This window comes from Xiphophorus maculatus, chromosome 2 (genome assembly GCF_002775205.1).
Source record: "Xiphophorus maculatus strain JP 163 A chromosome 2, X_maculatus-5.0-male, whole genome shotgun sequence".
Taxonomy (NCBI): domain Eukaryota; kingdom Metazoa; phylum Chordata; class Actinopteri; order Cyprinodontiformes; family Poeciliidae; genus Xiphophorus; species Xiphophorus maculatus.
Window position 1 is genome coordinate 17,768,460 of NC_036444.1, and position 19,848 is coordinate 17,788,307.

A 19,848-nucleotide genomic window follows, 5' to 3' on the forward strand; every position below is an offset into this window, starting at 1 on the left:
TTTCCAGCGCTTTCTATAGTGCCAGTTTATCTGTCAAGTGATGCATTTAGGCGCTAGAAGGGAAAATAAGACCACCGGTTCATGAGAATAATTAAAATCTATTTTGTTCTGCCAAAACAGTCAGTGTGAATGCTCTAAGCATTCCCACTCGAGTTTCTCCACTTTCCCCCCAATACACTTTTCATCTATTAACTACTTCTGCATACTTTGTGCTATTTCAACCATTCAACTTTTACCATATTCTGCTCATTCGGGACATTATGGTTGTCATTTGGTATTGAAATCTTTTACAGTTTATGAAATATTCAGCTTCTTGTGATCTTCTAGGGTCCCGTTGAAATGAATGGAAGATTAAATTCTGCTAAAAACTTTACACTTTTTCAAAGCTAACTACTTTCATGGAATTTCAGCTAGAAACTTCATTCAAACTTTAAAATGTAGTCATGTCCTGCAAGTAATTCTGTTTATTTCAGGTTTTTCATATGTTTAACAGATTTTCTAAAACATCTTTTCAGGTTTTTGATTGCATTATGCTCAGAAAAAAAAACTGGCCCACTAGCTTTTAGGTTTCCCGATCTCACCCTTCCAAGTTAAAAAAAATAAATAAATTCTGCGGTTTGTTTGTCAGAGTAAAAGTACATTCTGAAAATCTTTAAGCAGGTATTAGCACACATTGCTGTATCCTGTTTTTATTTTTTTTTAAAAAGTCTGTTATTTTCTAATCTTAAATGTCATGTTTTCATTAACTGAAAGGGGAGAATCCTATTTATCAGAAATAAAAGCTTGCACACTGTGTGCACTTAATGTATATAATGTTTCACTTTATGAATTCAGTTACTAAAATGAACTTTTCAATAAACTAACTTACTAAATATGAATATCAATGAACAATAATAATAACCATGTAGAAGGTTATTAAGGAAGTAATGTACAAAGTAATGTGTAAGGTTTCTTGCAACTTCCTGTAATAACTGATTCTTAAATATGAAAATGTAACCTGACCTGTTGCCAGAAAATGACAATTAAGGTCTATATTATCTTAAAATTATCACAGTAATCAAACAGTGCTTTGTGATGTTTTATTACTACCGGTTCAACATCGGATCTATATGCTGAAAAAACTAGTAAGTAAACCCATTTAGGTAGCGTGTGCATGCAGTTCTTCCGTGAGACTGTAGAGGGCAATAAGTGAACTGCAACATGGTCTCATAAGAATAAGCTGTGCATTTTAAGCTCTGCTTGAGGGTTTATAAAGTGTTCTGCATGTAATTACACATGCACATTAAAAGATAATGAGTTGGGAAAGCAAAGAGAAAACAACCTTTTATAAAACACTTCATGAAATATAAAAAAGTAGGATAGAAAAACACATTTACAAGTAATAACATTCCTCCACTAAGAAATCCTCTTAGCAAATCCTCTACCTAAACCTGCTGGAACAAAAAAAATGGGCCAACTGCAGATTGAGATTTGTTGTTTTGTGCCTGACAGTGTTAATATATTGACACCTGACAAGCAGTCAACCCTGTGAGTTCCTGCAGGAGTGAACAGTGTTTTTTTTCCAACTGAGAAAGGACTTTTTTTTCTGTTAGAACAGAGCACAAGCCTGAAAGCACCAAACGAAACAGTGAAACCCTTCACTTACTCCCCCATATTGAGAACTAAAGCAACCCTATGTAACACTAATTTAAGTACCTAATTATGACATTAATACCCATATGAACAAGGATTATTCAGGAAACCTCTCACACTCTGAGCAACATTTACAGTGTCTTTTTCTAAGTGTAAAACCTTTATGTATTCCTAATTTTAAACTTCACAGAGCTGAGAGAGAGATCCAAAAGTTTACATGGACTAAAACAACACAACTTTTCTCCTGAAGTTAATTCAGACCAAATTTCACCTTCTTTAGGTCAGTTATGGATGCCAAAAATTATTTTTCATTAACTACATGCCACAATAATGGATATGCTAGAGATAGATTTCTTATATAAAAGAAGAAAATCATGTTTCGTTTGTCATTGTTGCAAAAATTCTTAATTCTAACAATAATAAAAAAGAATTTCATCACAACTTTAATTGGTACAGTAATTATCCATCCCTACCAAGGAGTACAAAACAGTTTTCTCCATTAAGGTCATCTTTTTAACTCAAAAGCTTTTTTTGTTGTCTTTTCGTTACACTTATTACACTTACTCCTTAAGTTCCATCTTTATCCTTGTTGAAGCTCCTATGTATGGCACAATCTTCTACTTGGTATTCTTTAAAAATATATTGTTTTAGGATCTTCCTTATTATTAAAATATGACTAAACAAACAGATCCAGCTGTGTGCTCCTTTGAACCAGTTAGGGACTTGCCTTGTGGGGAAAACCCTTTCTTCAGATTTAAATTAAAACACATAAACCATCTTAAAACCAACCTGTCACTTTCTTCTTCTGTACAGTACAACAAGAAACTGTGTTTTAAAGAAGGATGGTGGGAGCATAATACATTTCCAAGAATGAATCAGGCTTTTCCCTGTTCATTTAACCTTTTGGTGTTCTATGTAGCCATCAAGATACCTTTCCCTCTGTTCCTCCTGCTGAGACTTTACCTTTTACTTCAGTAAATGGTGGCCAAATAGGTAATATAAAAAATTGTGCAGCAGAACCAGAACCAGAACCTTTACGTTTTGCCAAGGGCAAAAACTGAACAAGACTCTGGACAATACATGGAGAATATTAAGTCTGGGATTTGGGGAAATCTCTCTGGATATTAGTGTTTCACAGTAGCTGAGTCTGAGTGGGAGATGCAGGAGGTTTCCAATAGTTACAGCATCTCTATATCAGACCATATAAAAGCTGTTTCATTATTTGCATTCTTTCGTTGATCTAAAGCACTGAAAGCACACCTAATATTTGGTGTACATGCAGGAACACAAACTACTACTAATACAGGGACAGCCAGACACCAGTGGAGGAGACGTGTGAGGCGTTTATATATAAAGTGAGAAATATTGTGAGGTTTTGACTCCTAAAATGGAGCACATTAATAATTTAAATGGGGTTACAGTTGTGCTCTGTGCAGCTCAGCAGTTGTAAATGTAGAGCATTAATGAGACTTACTGAAAGCAGTCTCTCTGAGCAGAGACATTCTTCAGGTATTGCTTCAGAGCCTCGCAGAACTCGCCGAGCTTCTTCTGGGACACCACCATCTCCTGGCGAATCAGCAGCAAAGACTGCAAGACACAGGAAACTAGGAAGTCAGTTCAATAAACCAATAAACCTTCATCACAAAGCAGGTACCCTTACTCTATGGAAATCATTTTCAATACTCAATGTTTTCCTTGCTTCTCTTGTCTTTTAGTTTTTTTGCATTGTAGTTACAGTGCTTTAATGAAAACTTTGTGGTCAAGCATGTCTCAGAATGAGCCATAATATTGGAAAAGGTTTGCCTTCCGTGACTCGGTTTAGTATTGAAGGAAAAAAACAAAACTTTATCAGAAAGCCTTCAACATTAAATGGCGCATATTTTATCCCTTCTCCTCAGCATCAATTCAAGAGTAAGGTTATGAGAAATGATGACATGACTGTTGTTCCTTGAAGGTCTCACAAAGACAATAGAAGTTTCTGTTAAAAGGCATTTCCGTAGAAGCTACAACTTAATCATTTACATGTGTGTTTATGTCTGTGAGAAAGTAAACAGTGTATTAATGTGCCGCAACTGGGGCTTCGAGCAGTCAACAACAAAGTGCCAGATTAATATGCAATCCTTTTAAATTAACGATAAATCCTGAAAGCTGGTTTATAATTTGTGTGCTTTAAATCTCCAAGCAAAAACAAAAATCTCTTTCTCGGTAATTGATTACAATAATCACTTCCTGTCTTTATGGGCTGTTGTTCTATTGCATCGCTCCAGATAAATTAAAAATGAATCCTCTCTAACCCAGATAACTCCAGCAGAGTCTTACTGAAACACTAAAACACTGCTGCACACACACAAACGAAGGTTTACGTGCACAACAGTCACACTCACAGACAGAGAGGTGGGTCATTATTTTATCATGTATTATTTATAACCATAAGACAACCTTTCAATGCCAGCTATCATTTTGAATCTGAGGGGACAACACAGACACACATTTGATAGTGGTAGCAGCAGTATCAAATGCTTTCTTACTGTATGAGAAAACAGTAATCTGCATTTAAATTTCAGCTGCTTCAGGTCAATAAAATCTTCCTCCAGCAAGGGTTGATCAGAACCCAGATGAAACACTTGGAATCTGATCAATAGGAAACATCCCTAGTACATGAATATAAACTCATTCTTGGCCTGGAACTGCAACTCAGTTTTGATTTCGAACACTTTGTTAATAAGATGATTTTGGTTGCACACATGGAAAAACGGTGACTATGCAGGCCAGAGAGAAAAGAGTCATGACCCAATGCACCAACCTTCAACTATAATTTAAACCTTTTATAGTTTTATTTAATGATATAGTTTCTATTTGCATAAATAAAAGTGGATGCTATAATTGGCATATGTAAAAATATATTAAGGTAATGTATTTGCTTAAGCACAAAATTTAAAGCTCACATATAAGTTAGTTTCATCTGAATACATTTAAATGTAACCTATTGGAAAATATTGAGGACCGTTGATAAATTGTCTAAATGTGAAAATAATCCAATACATTTTCTGGGACTGAAGCAAAAATAATAAAAAACAGGTAAATAAACGTGGGATTTGTGAAATTTCATAAAACAGAAGGAATGTACAATATCAGAAAATGTGTAATTGCCGTGCTATTGCTGAAAATCATGACGACTATATTGTTTATGATTTAAACAAAATTTTCTGTTACTATTCTTTCTTTACAATTAAACTGTGTCATCATCAATCTCCAGGGCCTTTAGTCTCTCAGCCATTACCATTTTAAATCAGATGTATGCAAAAAGGGCAATACAATTTATTCAGCTGGTGAAAAATGTATTTTCAATGTGGGGAGTGTAAAAGCATGACACTCCAACAAAATATTGCATCCAAGAATTTCATACTAAATGCAATATTGGACACACTGATACTGAAAATTGTGATCTGTTATATTGTGCAACTCTGCATCAAAATCACCATTTAATGGTCATTTTGAAAACAGTAAAAGTTTAAACAAAGTATTGACAAGTTTAATAAGAAATTAAAATTTCATGCAATTTACAAAGCATTCATCTCCATTTCTCCGACATTTCTAATTAACCACAAAATGTTTAACTTGAACTCCTCTTAGAGCCTAACTCTGTTTATTTTTCTTCTTAAAACTTACATCAACCTTTTGTCCTTTACCGGTTCATCCTCTCTACTGCATCTCTTCCAAAGAGGAAAAACCCTGTTTTATTTTGGAGGCTGAGCCCATGGGGCAGCCATTCTGTTTTTAATCTCTCTAATTGTTTCTGGAGTGTTATTGCAGTTATTGGGATAGTAAAACATCACATTAGGCAACTGTTATATGCATGCATGCTCTGAGAATCCAACACAAGTGCATGCACCTGTGTTGGTGATCATCAAACACTTTGCTTTACCAGCATGTAATGACTGTTCATCTCTTGCCTTGCTTTTTATCATCTGCCATTTACTTAAATTGCTGTCATGAAGCAGTGCTAGTGCTGCAACATTGAGCTGCATGAATGAACATGGTAAAGGCAGCTGTTGTGTGTGCATGTAGTTTATGAGGCAATGATTCCATGGACTTGTAAGCATGAAGTACCCATAACAGCGATAAAACAGAGAAGAATCATAGCCCAACTACTGAGGACAATACCTAAAGACACAAACAAACAGAGGAAAACAAACACGGACATCCCACCAACTCAATTAGAAACACTGCAACGCCCGGCAGTCTCTGTTAATCTAATCACTACCACTCCATTAACCATGCTGCCACCCTAAACCATATCACTGCAATCACACCGGCTCCCCACAGACTCTGCTGGCCCTGCAGAGGTAGTAAATCTAGAGACTTCGTCTCTTTAGCTTGGTTTCCTGAGCCTGGTCATAAACTAGAAATGTCAAAAAATTACAATACTTGCATATTACTTGTGATTAACAATAACTTATCAGGAATGGCTCACATTGACCATTATTCAGAATTGTTGTGCAGTTTGTGAGCTTCTGCAGTATTATTTATGACCAACTTTTTTAGCTTTACATCATGTTACAATATTATTCCCTCAACAATAACACACCTATAAGATTGGCTTGATTATTGATGCATATTTGAGAAATCCTTAAACTCTCATGGCAGAGTTTAAGGATTCAGTCGTGCAAAACTCCAGGATGGACCGGGAGTTGCCAAAGAATTACAGGCCTCACTTGCCTCAGTTTAGGTCAGAGGTCATGAATCCACCATAAAAGAGACTGGGCAAAAATTGTCTGCAAGGCAAAGCTCTGAGGCAAAACCCACAACTGAGTAAAAGCCTGTCTCCATTTTTCCAGAACAATAATGTTTTCCCAAGAATTTTGGGAAAGCATTCTGTGGATGGGTAAGATAAAAGTTGAACTCTTTGGAAGTTGTGTGTCCTGTTACATCTGGTGTAAAAGTAACACCACATTTCAGGAAGAGATCATCATACCAATAGCAAAACATGGTGGCAGTAGTGTGATGGTCTGGGGCTGTTTTGCTGTTTCAGGATCTGGAAGACTTAAATGGAACCGTGAATTTTGCTGTGTGCCAAAAAATCCCGGAAGAGAACATCTGGCTGAAACTAACTTGAGTTCTGCAGCAGGACAATGATCCATGAAAACACGGTTAGCAGATGTTAGACTCCTGCCACAAAGAATTCAAATAATCCATTTGTTTCTTTTATTCACTAAAGAAGAATTTAAAATGAGGTGATATAGGGAAACATACTATAGCATTGGTTAGTACCTCCTGTAATTTTCAGTCATTCTGCAACCACAAATCAATGTTCCTTAATTTCTTATCCTTTAAATGAAAATGTCAACTAGGACCTTCCAGTTTGGTTCCTAAATATGTGCGGTAAAAGTCATTACCTTCAACGGTTAAATTAATTTGTATTGAATTGGTTTTGAAGTATCTTAATTAAGAGACTAATTTCATGTTTGCTTAGTCTTTTTGTTTGTCTGCTTTTAAATGGTGCAATTGCATCAAACAGGCTTTGGCTTGACAAAAAGCAGACATTTCACTTTGTCATTTTCATTGTAAACTTTTGAAACTGTCAAAATTTTACATTAGTACTAGCTGTAAATTTATTATAAAGGTAGATGAATGCTTGAACAAAAAAGATTCTTTTTTAAACTCGCATCTCAGCCAACAAAGGTTTCCCTACTAGTGACTCATGCTGAGGTTTTGTGAAATATAGTAGTTGTGAATGGAAGCAGCAGGAATTCACGTTTCTATAAAAGATCAATCTGTGCTTTACTTAAGAGGATTAAGCTGTGGTATCAATATGTAGGTACTGAAACAATTTTCTAAGCACACTTTTTGGTTCATTAAATTAAAAAGTGGTGCAATTGATGAATTGATTTATATTTTCATCTCTGTTTACTATACTTTTTTGGTCAAATTTCTCTAATTTGACCTGAAGCTATGTTTTACCGAAAGAAGCCTCAACATGGATGTCAGTTTTAAAATAATTTTGTTAGTTTATATTTCCCTGAACGGCTTAGCGCCAAAATACATTAAAAACCTGTTTTTATGATGTAAAGCACTTTAAACTGCCTTGTTGCTGATTTGTGCTATACAAACAAACTTCACAAAATGTACAGTGTGTTGTCAACCAATACAAAATAGTTATAATAATAATCATGCAATCAAAAGTGTTATTTCTCAGAAATGGAAATTCTTCTCCAATAAAATTTAAAGTATGCCACAATAAATGTGACTAGCTCTTACGTAGAATCAATAAGTCCGGATTTGCGGCTTTGGTGTGATGAAACCATCTAAAACAAAATAACTCTGACAATTATTGACACAGCGGACCACTCACCAACTAATTGACTTGTTCAATTATTCACACATTCATGATTAATTAAAAGCAACACTGCACAAAGCGCTTTTCAGCTCTCTCTGTTTACAATAAATTACAAACTGGACTTTTTGCATTAAACAGCAAAACAAGCTTATCAGAAGGCGCATACTATTCTACTGTTGTCCATAGGCATAGATGGGTTCTTATAATCATCTATTTTTAAGATAATATGTAGAATTTACAGAATAAACACAAAAAACATTTAAAGAGTCATGGGTGCAAACTGTGTTTTCAGCTTTTGTTTTGACAGTTTACATTCAAGATAAGTGTGCAGTGTGATCAAATGTATTTGAAATCATTGCAAAGGGCTTTACTAGCTGTGAAAGAGACAAGTCTCTACAAATCTCTACCAACCAAATTATAAATCTGCTTCCTATGAAAGAGGGGTAGATAGTTATGAATCGGTTGTCTTCTTGTGTTAGCAAAGGTTGCTTCCAAAGAGAAGCATGTAGCCATTATGACAAAGTATCAAATTGCAAAGTGATAAAAATAGGGAGAACCTGTAACACAAAAGTAGGACATTGCGACTCGTTCATTCATTTCATTTTATTGATTCATTCCAGGCATGACACAACCAAGGCACCAAGCATAAACACTTTAACTCTAGTATGATTCTGTGCATCTATACATAATCACATCCACTATGCACCCCGAAAGCTCCCAGACCTCACCTCCAATCCCACCATGCTGCACTCTAACACCATAACCATAAAAATACTAAAAATATAACAGGTGAAAGAAGACTGCTCTGCAGCTTCATAAACTTCAAATTGAGAAATTCGGTTACAGAGGAAAAGAGTCCGAGGAGACCCACAAAGCACCACGACTCTCTTCTACTTAAGAGGATGCTAATACGTCATGTTGCCAGAGGTGTAAAACTTGCTCAACACCTGGCCATGAGCGGGTGAGAATGCATATGGCATACACAGTGAGGTGAAGACAAAAAGGGGCAGCAAAAAGCCAAATCTGTTCAATACAAACAAGGACAAATTCTGCAAGACAGACAAAGACATAGAGAAGACAAAAAACTGAATTCTAACAAGACCAAAATGGGTCACCATCAGTCAGGGTTTAGTTTAAAAGTTTCAGTATGGCAAAAAGGAGGAGTATCAACACTGAAAATGTACTTTAACTGCAAAAAACTCTTTAAAATGTATTGTGCCAATTATTCTTCAGTGTATCATCCTAACATGTAAGAAAATCCTTTTAAATCCAGAAAACAACTTTTTTGTCACCAGCATATTATGAAAACGTGCAACATCTCTTAACACCATATTAATAATTAATGCTATTGTTTATAAAATATAAACTCATTAGAAATACTGCTTATCTGCTTAGACACAAGAAATCTACAGTTGGTAAATTTTGCAAAAGTAAAAATCAGTTGTTTACTTAATAGCACTTTGTTACCAGAAAAGGCACTCATCTCTTAGCAACAGATTGACAACAAATATTGAGATTGTTCAAAAAACATAAGATTTCTCCTGCTCTTTTGAAATACTACTTATTACTTAATAAGAATTGTACATTTGGTGAAATTGGCATTAAAGTGAAAATGTTTTTTTTGTCATTGGTGGTGAATATATTATAAAACAGACATTCATCACAAAAGTAAAAATCTGATTTATAGTTTGTGGCAGTTCGTTACCAGAAAAAAAAAAAAAAAGCTAATTTCTTATACCAATTTAATAACAAGTAATACTAGAACATTTCTGAATTAATTTAAATGAGCCCTGCCAAATTGTGCCCTTCGGTTTGACCCAAATTAGGGATTCTGATGCTAAAAATGAGCAACAATGCTAAGTTTAGGAGCAACAAGTTTCATGAGTCATATGGTACTTACTACCTTTGCTCTTCTAACATCTTGTCTGTATTAAATGTCCTGTCAAGGTGGCGTCACTGTAAAATTCTGCTCAGCCCTCTTCTGTACTAACAGTGTTCTGCCATCTCTGTAGTTCAAACCTTCAGCCATTATTGTAGTTCTAAAATTACACCATCACTGTCGTTCTAACCAGCAGCTCTGCTCTCTGCTCACTCAAGGTCTTTGAGCCCCTGAACAATTTTTAGCTCATTTCAATGCTCTTCTCTGCATTGCTATGACAGGCCCAATAATGTGTTCTTCTTTTATGACATGTTTTATATCTAAGCTCTTGCAAATAAGTAATCTTAAAAATGTAATTTTAAGTGAAAGTTTTCATACCTTTTTTTATTATTATTTAATTGGGACAAAAATGTCTTCAGTCTTCAGTAAAAACAAGGAAGGCTTAGAGTAAAAAAGTTGTGTTTGTTTTCCCCATGGATGTATTTAAGCCTCTTGAAGTTGTTATACAGTAAAATATGCAAACCTATCAGCAACAATCAAGGACAGAGTCTATGTTTCGATGTTTATGTATGTGATCATGTATTTATGTGTTTAGAAAGTCGTAATGTGGAACATTACCCTTCTGAGGGCGGAAATTAGAGCACTGGAAGGAAGTACGTTACCATGGGAACTGGGAAATACCCGCTACTCATATCCAGGTCTTTCTCTCAGCCTCATCACTCAGTACTCATCCCCCTGCCCCCCTTCAATGTTCGGCTTTTTTTCTTCCTGCAGCCTTGAAGCTTCTGAATTTTGCTGCTCTTGTTTTACGACATCTCAAGGATCTGCAACTTTCTCGTCTCTGCTTCTGTCCCTTGTTTTTTTCACCCACTCATTCTCTCTTCTTTTGTCCCTTGTCGTTTCAACTTGTTATTCTTCCCCCAGCTCACTCCCCCTCCTCTGCTGTCTCTTCACTTTTGCTCTGGGCTGAAGAATCCCTCATTTATTTAAATGAGGAGTAATTTGCAACTCTCCTTGTGTTTAAGTAATGGATGGACCACTGCAGTAAAGCTCACACTGCCCTGCTGAATGCAGAAGGAGCAAATAAATAATAAGTGACTAACAATAAGTGACAGAAGTTCACATGAAGGAGTGGCTGACCTGTAACATGATAGCGTTACAAAGGTTGAAATGAACAAATATGTGATTTACAAATAATTTAAACTCTTTCACATTCATATTAGTTGATGGAACATTTTCTAATTGGTTATATACCAAAATGCACAGACATGCCAAGAACATCCCAGCATCCTCATAACTGGTTTGCCACTCTATCACAGGATATGAAAGGCAATAGTTTGATCATTTAAAAACAACTACTTGAACCGAGAATTGCAAATATTATCTTTTTTTTTTGTTGCTATAGCAATGACATTCAGCTAAAAGGTATACAAATAAAACAACAAAGACAGTTTTAATTCTAAAAATGAAATTCCAGGCTGAGCTTTAGAAACCATCACACTGCATGACTAATCATTAGTAACTAGCCTGACAGGTCACATACAGACGAGCTGGATAAACAAATAGGATCATTTTAAACTTGTAAACCTATTAAGAAAAACTATTTAAACATTTGTTACTAGAAAATAAATACCAGATCTGGATATTTACTAAATAGTTTCAGGGCAGAAAAATATTTTAAATTATAACCACCAACCCCAAAATAGGTATTCTAGTGCATATTTGGATCATCTTTAGCCCTCTTAACTATCTTCCTGCAGCCTTGAAGCTTCTGAATTTTGCTGCTCTTGTTTTACGACATCTCAAGGATCTGCAACTTTCTCGTCTCTTCATGGCGTAGATTCGGGTATCAGAGCTATTGCTAAGATTTTGGGCCACATTGACATGATAACATTCAAACAGTTGCTTCACATTTGTTGGCCAAAGATCCACAATATGAATCAGCCATTCATTATGTGAACGTCACCAGAGGCCACTGTGGAGGACACTGATGTAATCTCATTGTCATGTTCAAGAAGCCAGTTAGAGGTGAGTTGAGCTTTGAGACATAAAAGCTCAACCTTTATGTTGGGCTTTTATGTACCATGTGGTCAGAAAGAGAGAGACATAGTCAGAAACAATACTCTGTAGTGTTCAGACAATGCTCAGCTGCTAGTTGCCCCCTACTGGTCTATGAAAATATCCCTCACCCTTACGTCCTGCTTTATGTTGTCTGTGCCACATACTGACCCTAAGACCTGGATGATGGAGCTGAAATACAGACTCATTGGATTATTCAACATTTTCTATTTTACTGTGCAATTTTTGGGAACTAGTGTTGTTTTTTTTTATATCAAAAAAGGACAAAGGACAAAGCTAGTCACTAAAACCCAGGTTACGATTTTGCCCTGATCATAGCTGGTCCATGACTGCATGGACGAGATGAGAAATAAATCTGAACAGCAAAGACGTTTGTGTGGAACATTCCTCCACTCCTTGATTAATTTATTTGGTTATTTTTGCAGATTTTTACCATGACCTTCTGCTGCTTTTACCAAACTAACTTTTATTCTCAGAAGCTGTGTAATGTGACACGGGTTGGCTCCGTGTTTAACAAATTCTAGCTATTCCATAGTCATGGTAATCACTCATAATTAAATATGCATCATAAAATGGGTTCTTGATGCAGGGAAAGGAGATGAAGAGTGGCTTTAACTGGAAAACAGCACAGCCTTTCAGACAGCTAAGTAGTCAGTCTGATAAAAGCCTGCAACAAAATAGTCAATGAAGCCAGTTTAATAGAGAAAGGTAGGCAATAAAGGCTACGTCAGAATATATGGAGGTGAAAGATGGAACGGACCAGCCACATACACACTCATACACACACCAATAGATACAGTGAGCGAGCTGTCAGGTTTGCGGGCTGAGCGGACTAAATTGTATTGCAGCAGAGCCAAAAGCAGGGAAGAGGGAAAAGAGGGGGGAAGAGGAGATTTACGGTGAGATGGCGTGTGGGCTGTGATTGATTAATGCATGTGGGGGCCGTTATTGAATTTACAGAGAAAATCTCCAGTGCCAAGACTCCAAACAGCCACCAGGGAATAGGGGCTATTTAGAGAACAAGTGCCATCTTTAATACATCAAGGCTGTAGACAGTAAGAAGATCAAGATCTAATAAAACCCTGTAGCCCAGAGACCTGTCACACATGACAGTCTGCCATGTTTGTTTAGGGTTACTACAGGTACAAAGACCCCCGATGCACATTTAATATGTTCAAAAGTTCATTTCTGAGTAAAGAAATAATAATTTAAAAATTCAAGATGTCTCTTAGTGAGATTAGTTTTGGAATATCTTTAATTTCCCGTTTTTTTCCCCTTCATAAGTGCTATTCAGTAGATGAAATTATCTCATTTACTGGTACAATTAATCAGTAATAAGAACCCTCATCCTCTTATTTTCAGATTTTACTCATAAAGACATAATAAAAACGATCTAGTCTTTACAAAGTTTGAAATTATTTAAGTGTTTGTAAAAGTAACAATTTCATATCATCACATGTTAAAGTTGTGGGCTGAAAAATTATTCAACGGTTGTGTTTGGCCTAAGCCAAGACAGTAGAGGAATAAGTCACTCATCACTAAATAAAATCTATCAGGTCTATTGCACACTAAGATTATTCCAGGACTGGACGTCCCAGCAAATTCACCCTAAGGTCAGACTGTGAAATGCACTGTGCTGAGAAATTGCCACTGATACACCAACCATAAAAAAGGAAGAAAATCAAAGGAGATTCATGCTAGTCTTAATACACCTCAGTTAGCATGATAAGAGCTCACAAGACAAAAATATTAAACTTTTGTTTGGTTGTTTTAGAGATAAAACTATCTGCTATTCAACAAAGACAGGCAGGATGACTTTGGCCTTCACTGCTGCATTCAAACGAAACAAGATCTCAGATAAGATTGAAGTAGAGATGGTTGGTCGTAATCTACAGGATCATGTTTGATGGAGCAAATTAGCACAAATACCTGATATCACTTGCCAAGCAAAGAGGTTGAATGGTAAAGATGCAGGCTAGTATTTCAATCGTGAGACCCGAGAAATGTCCAGTCAAAGAATCAACCAAGAACCCCTGCATATACCAAAGTATTTTTGAGAAACACACCTCTGAGTTGTAAAAATACCAGATTCTTTTTTTATCTAAATCTTTACAGTTAATCTCATATTTTAGATTATTAAAGGGTCTTAAGAAAAACTCTGCTTCAGGAATCGAATCAGTAAGTTGTTCACAAGTCGAGGGTCTTTTGAGTTCAGTTTGGCAGTCTAAATATAACTGAACCATCATGTGCTGCTTCATGAGAACGGAAAAGTGTAACCTGATGTTAAGATGCTAAGAGTAAAATGATTTGAAAGCAGAAATGAGTGTGACGTGCCCCCTTCACACAAATGTAGTTACCATAGATGTGCTCTTATGGAGAGCAGCTTAAATCAACTGCATCACTAGAGCTCATCTGCAGGCATTAGAAAGCTGTGTGCAACACTTTCAAGACCTTTTAATTCTGCACTGAAATTAAGATTAGTGAAAACCCATAGACGGACCGTTTTAAAGAGGAAATGTAAGTGAAGTAGCCATTACTCTGACCAAGAGTGCTAAAAAGCTATGTTCACAGGAATTGTAAGTGATTTTTAAAAAATTTCTCATTTTGGACTCTACATCAATCATTTGATCTAAATAGGCAGGTTACCTAATGCACCTGTACTAAGAAAGCATTTAGTCAGTTATGAAATCACTAATGTTAGAATTTTCTTCAAATCGCATGGAATTGTGAGCAGCTGTTTCATCTCAGGACATGATGACTGTCTTGCACTTCATGCATTTGAAAAAGAAGACAGCTTGAGTTTATTAGCCAAATTCTAGCTATTCCATAGTGATTTTCTATTCACATGTTTATTTTGTTGGGGTGGATTTTGTGTCTTTCTTGATATTTAATCAGCAGCACCTGGTAAGGTTTGATTTAAATCATTTCAGAATCATCTAAAGACCAGATCATTTTTAATTTTGTGTAAAATCCTAGAATTTTAAGGTGTAATTAACCGAAAAAAAATTGAAAGGAGAAACCCTAGACAATTTTACAATTTGCACAAACTAATTTGTGTCCTTCGAAGATATCTTTCCATATCAAGAAACCAGGGAAAAAGATAAAACTGCCTGAAAAGATTTAAAAAACAATGTCATAATGGCCTTGTCATACTGAAAGGAGAAAATGTTCAACAGATAAAACAGACAATGGCTTTTTTACACACTGCTACAGTTTGTTTCATACCACAGTGTTTAATTAGGTATAGTTTTCACATCTTTATAGTGGTTTTCTTCTCACGGAAGAGACTAACATGATATGTCATCTATACCTTAAAACGAGTGGACTTGTGAACATGCTTGAGGGGCCCAACACACTGCTGATGCAAGCATTTTGTGATTTATTAGGATGAAACTTTCTCCTGCTATATTAATCTAAAAGAGAAGATGTTTTTCTACAGGCAGCTCTTCCAAACAAGCCATACTCAGATTTCATTTTATCACACAAGGTGATCCAGCTGATATACTGTTTGGTGTTCATGCTGTGAATTATGGACAAATACTTGCCGTTTATGCTTCTACTGAGTTGGTTGATCACACAGACGATGATCCAGGATTCCACATAAGTTTCATTTAAAACTATTAGAAACTTTTACAAAGGTATTTTTAGTACATGATAGGAAACTTTGGAGGTCAATGGGAACTCTACTGTATCCAGAGCAGCTGGATGTTAGCATTCATATGCAAGCTTCTTAAAATAAAATAAAAAAACTAAATTTAAGGCAATAATTTAGGGCCAGCAGGTTTTTAAACTAAAAAGCAATGAATCCATGGAGTAGGTTGTAGCTTTTTGAATGCCTTCCAGTTAATTATGGTTTTCATTTACATAAACAGCTGTGCAAAGATAGTATACTGAATGAATAAAGGGTAAGGGGAACAAGGGGAGGGGACACCTTGATGAATTTGTGCATTTAAGATTTTAAAAAGAAAAAACCTTCCAGCTCTATTGAAAATATCAATTTCCTCAAAAAAGAGCCAGGCTTGTGTTTCCATTAAGGTTTTTTTTTTTTTTTTTACGCACCTCTCTATCCTTTGCAACATTTCTATTATCTTTCTTTTATTGCTTTATAATCTACCTCAGTATCTCCCTCAACCCTTTATATTCTCCTTTCTTATTTTGTTCTCAATCAACTGCAGCTTCTCCTGCTTTTATTGCTTCCCTTCCCTGATGGGCTTCTTAGAGGGATTAGGAGAAGGACAGGATACAGTGTGTGTGATTGAGTCGACCTACTTCACTCCTGTCAGGTAGCTACTCACTGCTTACCAGTGTCCACTATGAATAAAGCAAAAATGTTAATCCATCCCTGCAGTTGCAGTTTTACAGTGTCTTTGCATCCACTATTCACAGTTTGATTTACAGTAATTATAATCCCTTGCTCCTTGATCCAACTCAAAGCGCCTCGTTTCTATGGAGGCGGTGAGGGGATGAATGCCTTGACAGACTTTTTCCTGGTGGAAAACGGAAGGTCAGAAGGACAGTGTGGCAAAGGAAAAAGAATAAAATCACATAAAAAGTGAGATAGGCCATGACCTTGTTAAAAGAAATTCATGGTTAGAAGCAAAAATGGGTGTTACATTAAATCCGAATACTGAAAAGATGATGATTCACTTGGTGTTGAAGAGAAAGGGGTGAAGGGTAGAGGATAGGAATTGAAGAGTAAAATTAAATATGCTTTTCTTTTGTCTTACATGCCACAACTCTTGGATAGAAGAAATAAACACATCCATTACTACCTGGCTCCACAAGCCGCCCACAGTTTGTTAATCAAACAGATGCACCTGCTTGCAAGCAACGTTTGCCTTTAATCAGGGAAGCCTGTCTTCTCTAAAAAGAGGGGTTCAAAGGTAGAGACATAATTCATTTGGTTGATGAGGCATTTGATACTGTTGCAAGAAGTACAGGTTATTTCTGAAGGCTGCATTTAATAAATTTGCTAGTAAAGTTTGGAAAGCAAATAATATCTTGCAGACCGGTCACAATCATCAAACCTGAACTATAGGAGCAACATTTAAAATAAAAGGAAATGTATCAAATGAAAAAATGACCCAAAAAAAAGCATTAAAATAAAAAAATAAAAGTAAAAACACATCCAGGCATATTAGTTTTAAAAGTCTTCTACCCTCTCCAGAGGGTTGTTAGGGCAGCAGAGAGAACCATAGGCTGCCCCCTCCCCACTATGGAACAGATTTACACTTCCAGGCTCCACAAGAAAGTTTTGGATATTTTAAATGACTCTTCACACCCTGGCCATGGTGTCTTCCAGCTGCTGCCATCAGGCAAGAGATACAGAGCAATAAAAACCAGGACAAATCGCCTAAAAAAACAGTTTTTACACGATGGCAATCATGGCACTAAATTCAAAGGCATAAGAACTTCTGCTCTTGACACCACTTTGTTATAAATGTAAATTTTGTTGTGACACCTCCAGGCGCTGCAACCATCTTCTGATGTCTATTTATTTCTCATTTTGTACTATTTATTTCTTTATCTTTGTATATTATGTATATACACATAACCTGCATCTTAACTCGAGTTGAGCAAATCTCAATCTCGTTGTAATCTGTTGATGACAATGACAAATAAATCTTATCTTATCTTATCTTATCTTATCTTATCTTATTTCTTACAAATATCCTGCTTGTTCTGAAATAAGTAAGAGGATGTTACAAGGCATATGGGAATGAGTAATAATTTTCTAAGCTTTGAACATTTAATGAAGCAATTTGATTTCATTTTCTGAAAAAAGAAAGGTTTTGGCTCAATTCAGTGGGCAGGTAAAGACAGCTTTAATGAGAGAAGCCGGTAAGATCTTATTTATGGAAGATGCAGAGATCAACAACTCGGATATCAAAAAGAACAAGGGCAAGTCATGTACTTCTCAACATCATTTCTAATCAGTGGTCCAATTTTTCCTGTTTTACTAGCTAAACTACAGTTTCAGAACTTTCTACCAAAGCCTCGAGTGCCTCTGTGTTTGCAGTAGCCATATAAATAAGCACGTACAAAAAAAAAGATAATAAAAAAAAATTCAGACCCATCTCCAGACATATCCATATATACATGATATGGGGTCCAACATAAATGAAGGCATCTGATTTTGCACCTAAGACACAGCTCCTTGTCGAGTCTCTATTTACAGGCCTCTATCTCGCGATGAAGAATCTATAACCGATTTTGATTGGACAGGGGAGAATCAAATGAGAGCCATGTCAAGTGAGTTGTCTGCCCATGTCTGTTTCTCTTATTTCAGCTCTTCGCTGGTTTCTACGCAAGTCTTTCTTTATGGGGATCATCTCTAAAAATGTTAATTAATTAACAGTAAAACAGAGGAAAAGGACAAAAAGAGCCACAATATTGATCCCTTAATTTTTTTTATGATAACAAAGCCAATTTTCATAACAATTTAAAAGCATTCTGGTGCTTTTCACACAGCACAAAAAAAAATAAAGATGATAATTTCAGAAGATAAATCTGACCTTTAAGCAACATGACTTACCCTTGGTCACTGAAGTAAAATGGTTGTCCAAGTGATTTTTTTTAAGAATAGGGTTAATGCATAAAGATTGTTTCAAGTTTGGTGTGATAAATTCCCAGAGGGACAAGCAAAACATGGTCACTGATTTAGTGAAAAATGAGCAATCAAGCATTAAAGTCAACTGAAAGTCACAACTAAAGTGGCAGTATGGGTAAATGTTACTTAAGAACGCTTTCACACCAGATTAAGACCTGTTAATCTACACAACCTCCACAGACATTTAAATGAAGCTCGATCACTTAAAAATGTAAAACTGAAGTCAATGATGATTGGAATCACAAACACAAAGTCAAAGTCTTTCACTGATCTCTGTAATCAGATAAACTAGGTCAAAACCCAGAAGTTATCTTTGACTGTGGGAATACATCTAAATTGAAACCTGAAAAACAAAACTTTTCGTTCAACCAGTGCATTCAATTTGGAGGTGTGTGCACTACTGTAAAAGTGGGAGCTCTATTTTACTGTGGACTATGATCTACACACAGGGATTGGTGTGCACTGAGGGACACATCCATACAAGCTGCTCCAAGAACCCACATATGCAGCCTACAGGATAATGAATCATCACTTTACCGCTGAAGTTTTGCACATGCTCAGAAAAGTCGAGGAACTCAAGCATGTTGCCTCCCTGATGTTCTCAGAAAACCCTGTGAAGACTATCCTCATGGCTTGGTGTAAAGGAAAACTACAGGTTTTTGTTTTTTAGGAAATTCATTTTTGCATATTCTGCTGAGATTTTCTTAAAAGAATAATTTATTTGTCTTCATTAAGATATTTTATTGGTAAACCACAACCTACAACAGCTCCCCACACCTCCATCAGTCTTTAGGAGGTCGAAGGTTTCGGTGCATAAATCAGCAGTTGGATCCCTGCTTTGACTCCTGGCCAGTGGGGCTTTTACTCTGCTATTCTCCCCGCATTTTACTCATATGTCCCTCTCCACAATCACTCTGTAATAATGGAGGGGGAAAATATGCCAAATAATAAAAACAGTGTTTTTGTGTCTGTGGCCATGACAACAAGGCAATTTAGTCCACCTCTCACAGCTTCCCGGCGGCTAATGGGAAGCTATAAGTGGCTGGACTGCTGCGGGCAAAAGCGCAATATGTGATTATCACAATGGCCTCCTGCAGATAGAAGATCTGGGGCCAGAGGCAAACACCCTGTGTTCGAAGGGAATAAAGAAAAATAAATAACTAAAACATTTTGGACCACTAAGAAAAATAAAATAAAAGGTTTGTTTTTTTAAGATTGAATGTGAAATGAGAATGTATAAAACATCCAGACCAAATGCTCTTCAGAAATATGTCTAGCTTATATAATATTCTTATTCGTGGCAAGAGCAAA

At 36.1% G+C, this 19,848-nt stretch overlaps 1 protein-coding gene across 2 annotated transcripts in view; it reads right to left on the reverse strand.

The window, feature by feature from the left end:
* The window catches only part of necab2 (N-terminal EF-hand calcium binding protein 2), a 107,081-nt gene that overhangs the window by 8,129 nt on the left and 79,104 nt on the right, over window positions 1-19,848 (reverse strand). For both annotated transcript variants that reach the window (XM_023351427.1, XM_023351419.1), the window contains one exon: window positions 3,107-3,219. In XM_023351427.1, the coding sequence (XP_023207195.1) occupies window positions 3,107-3,219 (113 nt within the window). The remainder of the gene's footprint in view (window positions 1-3,106; window positions 3,220-19,848) is intronic.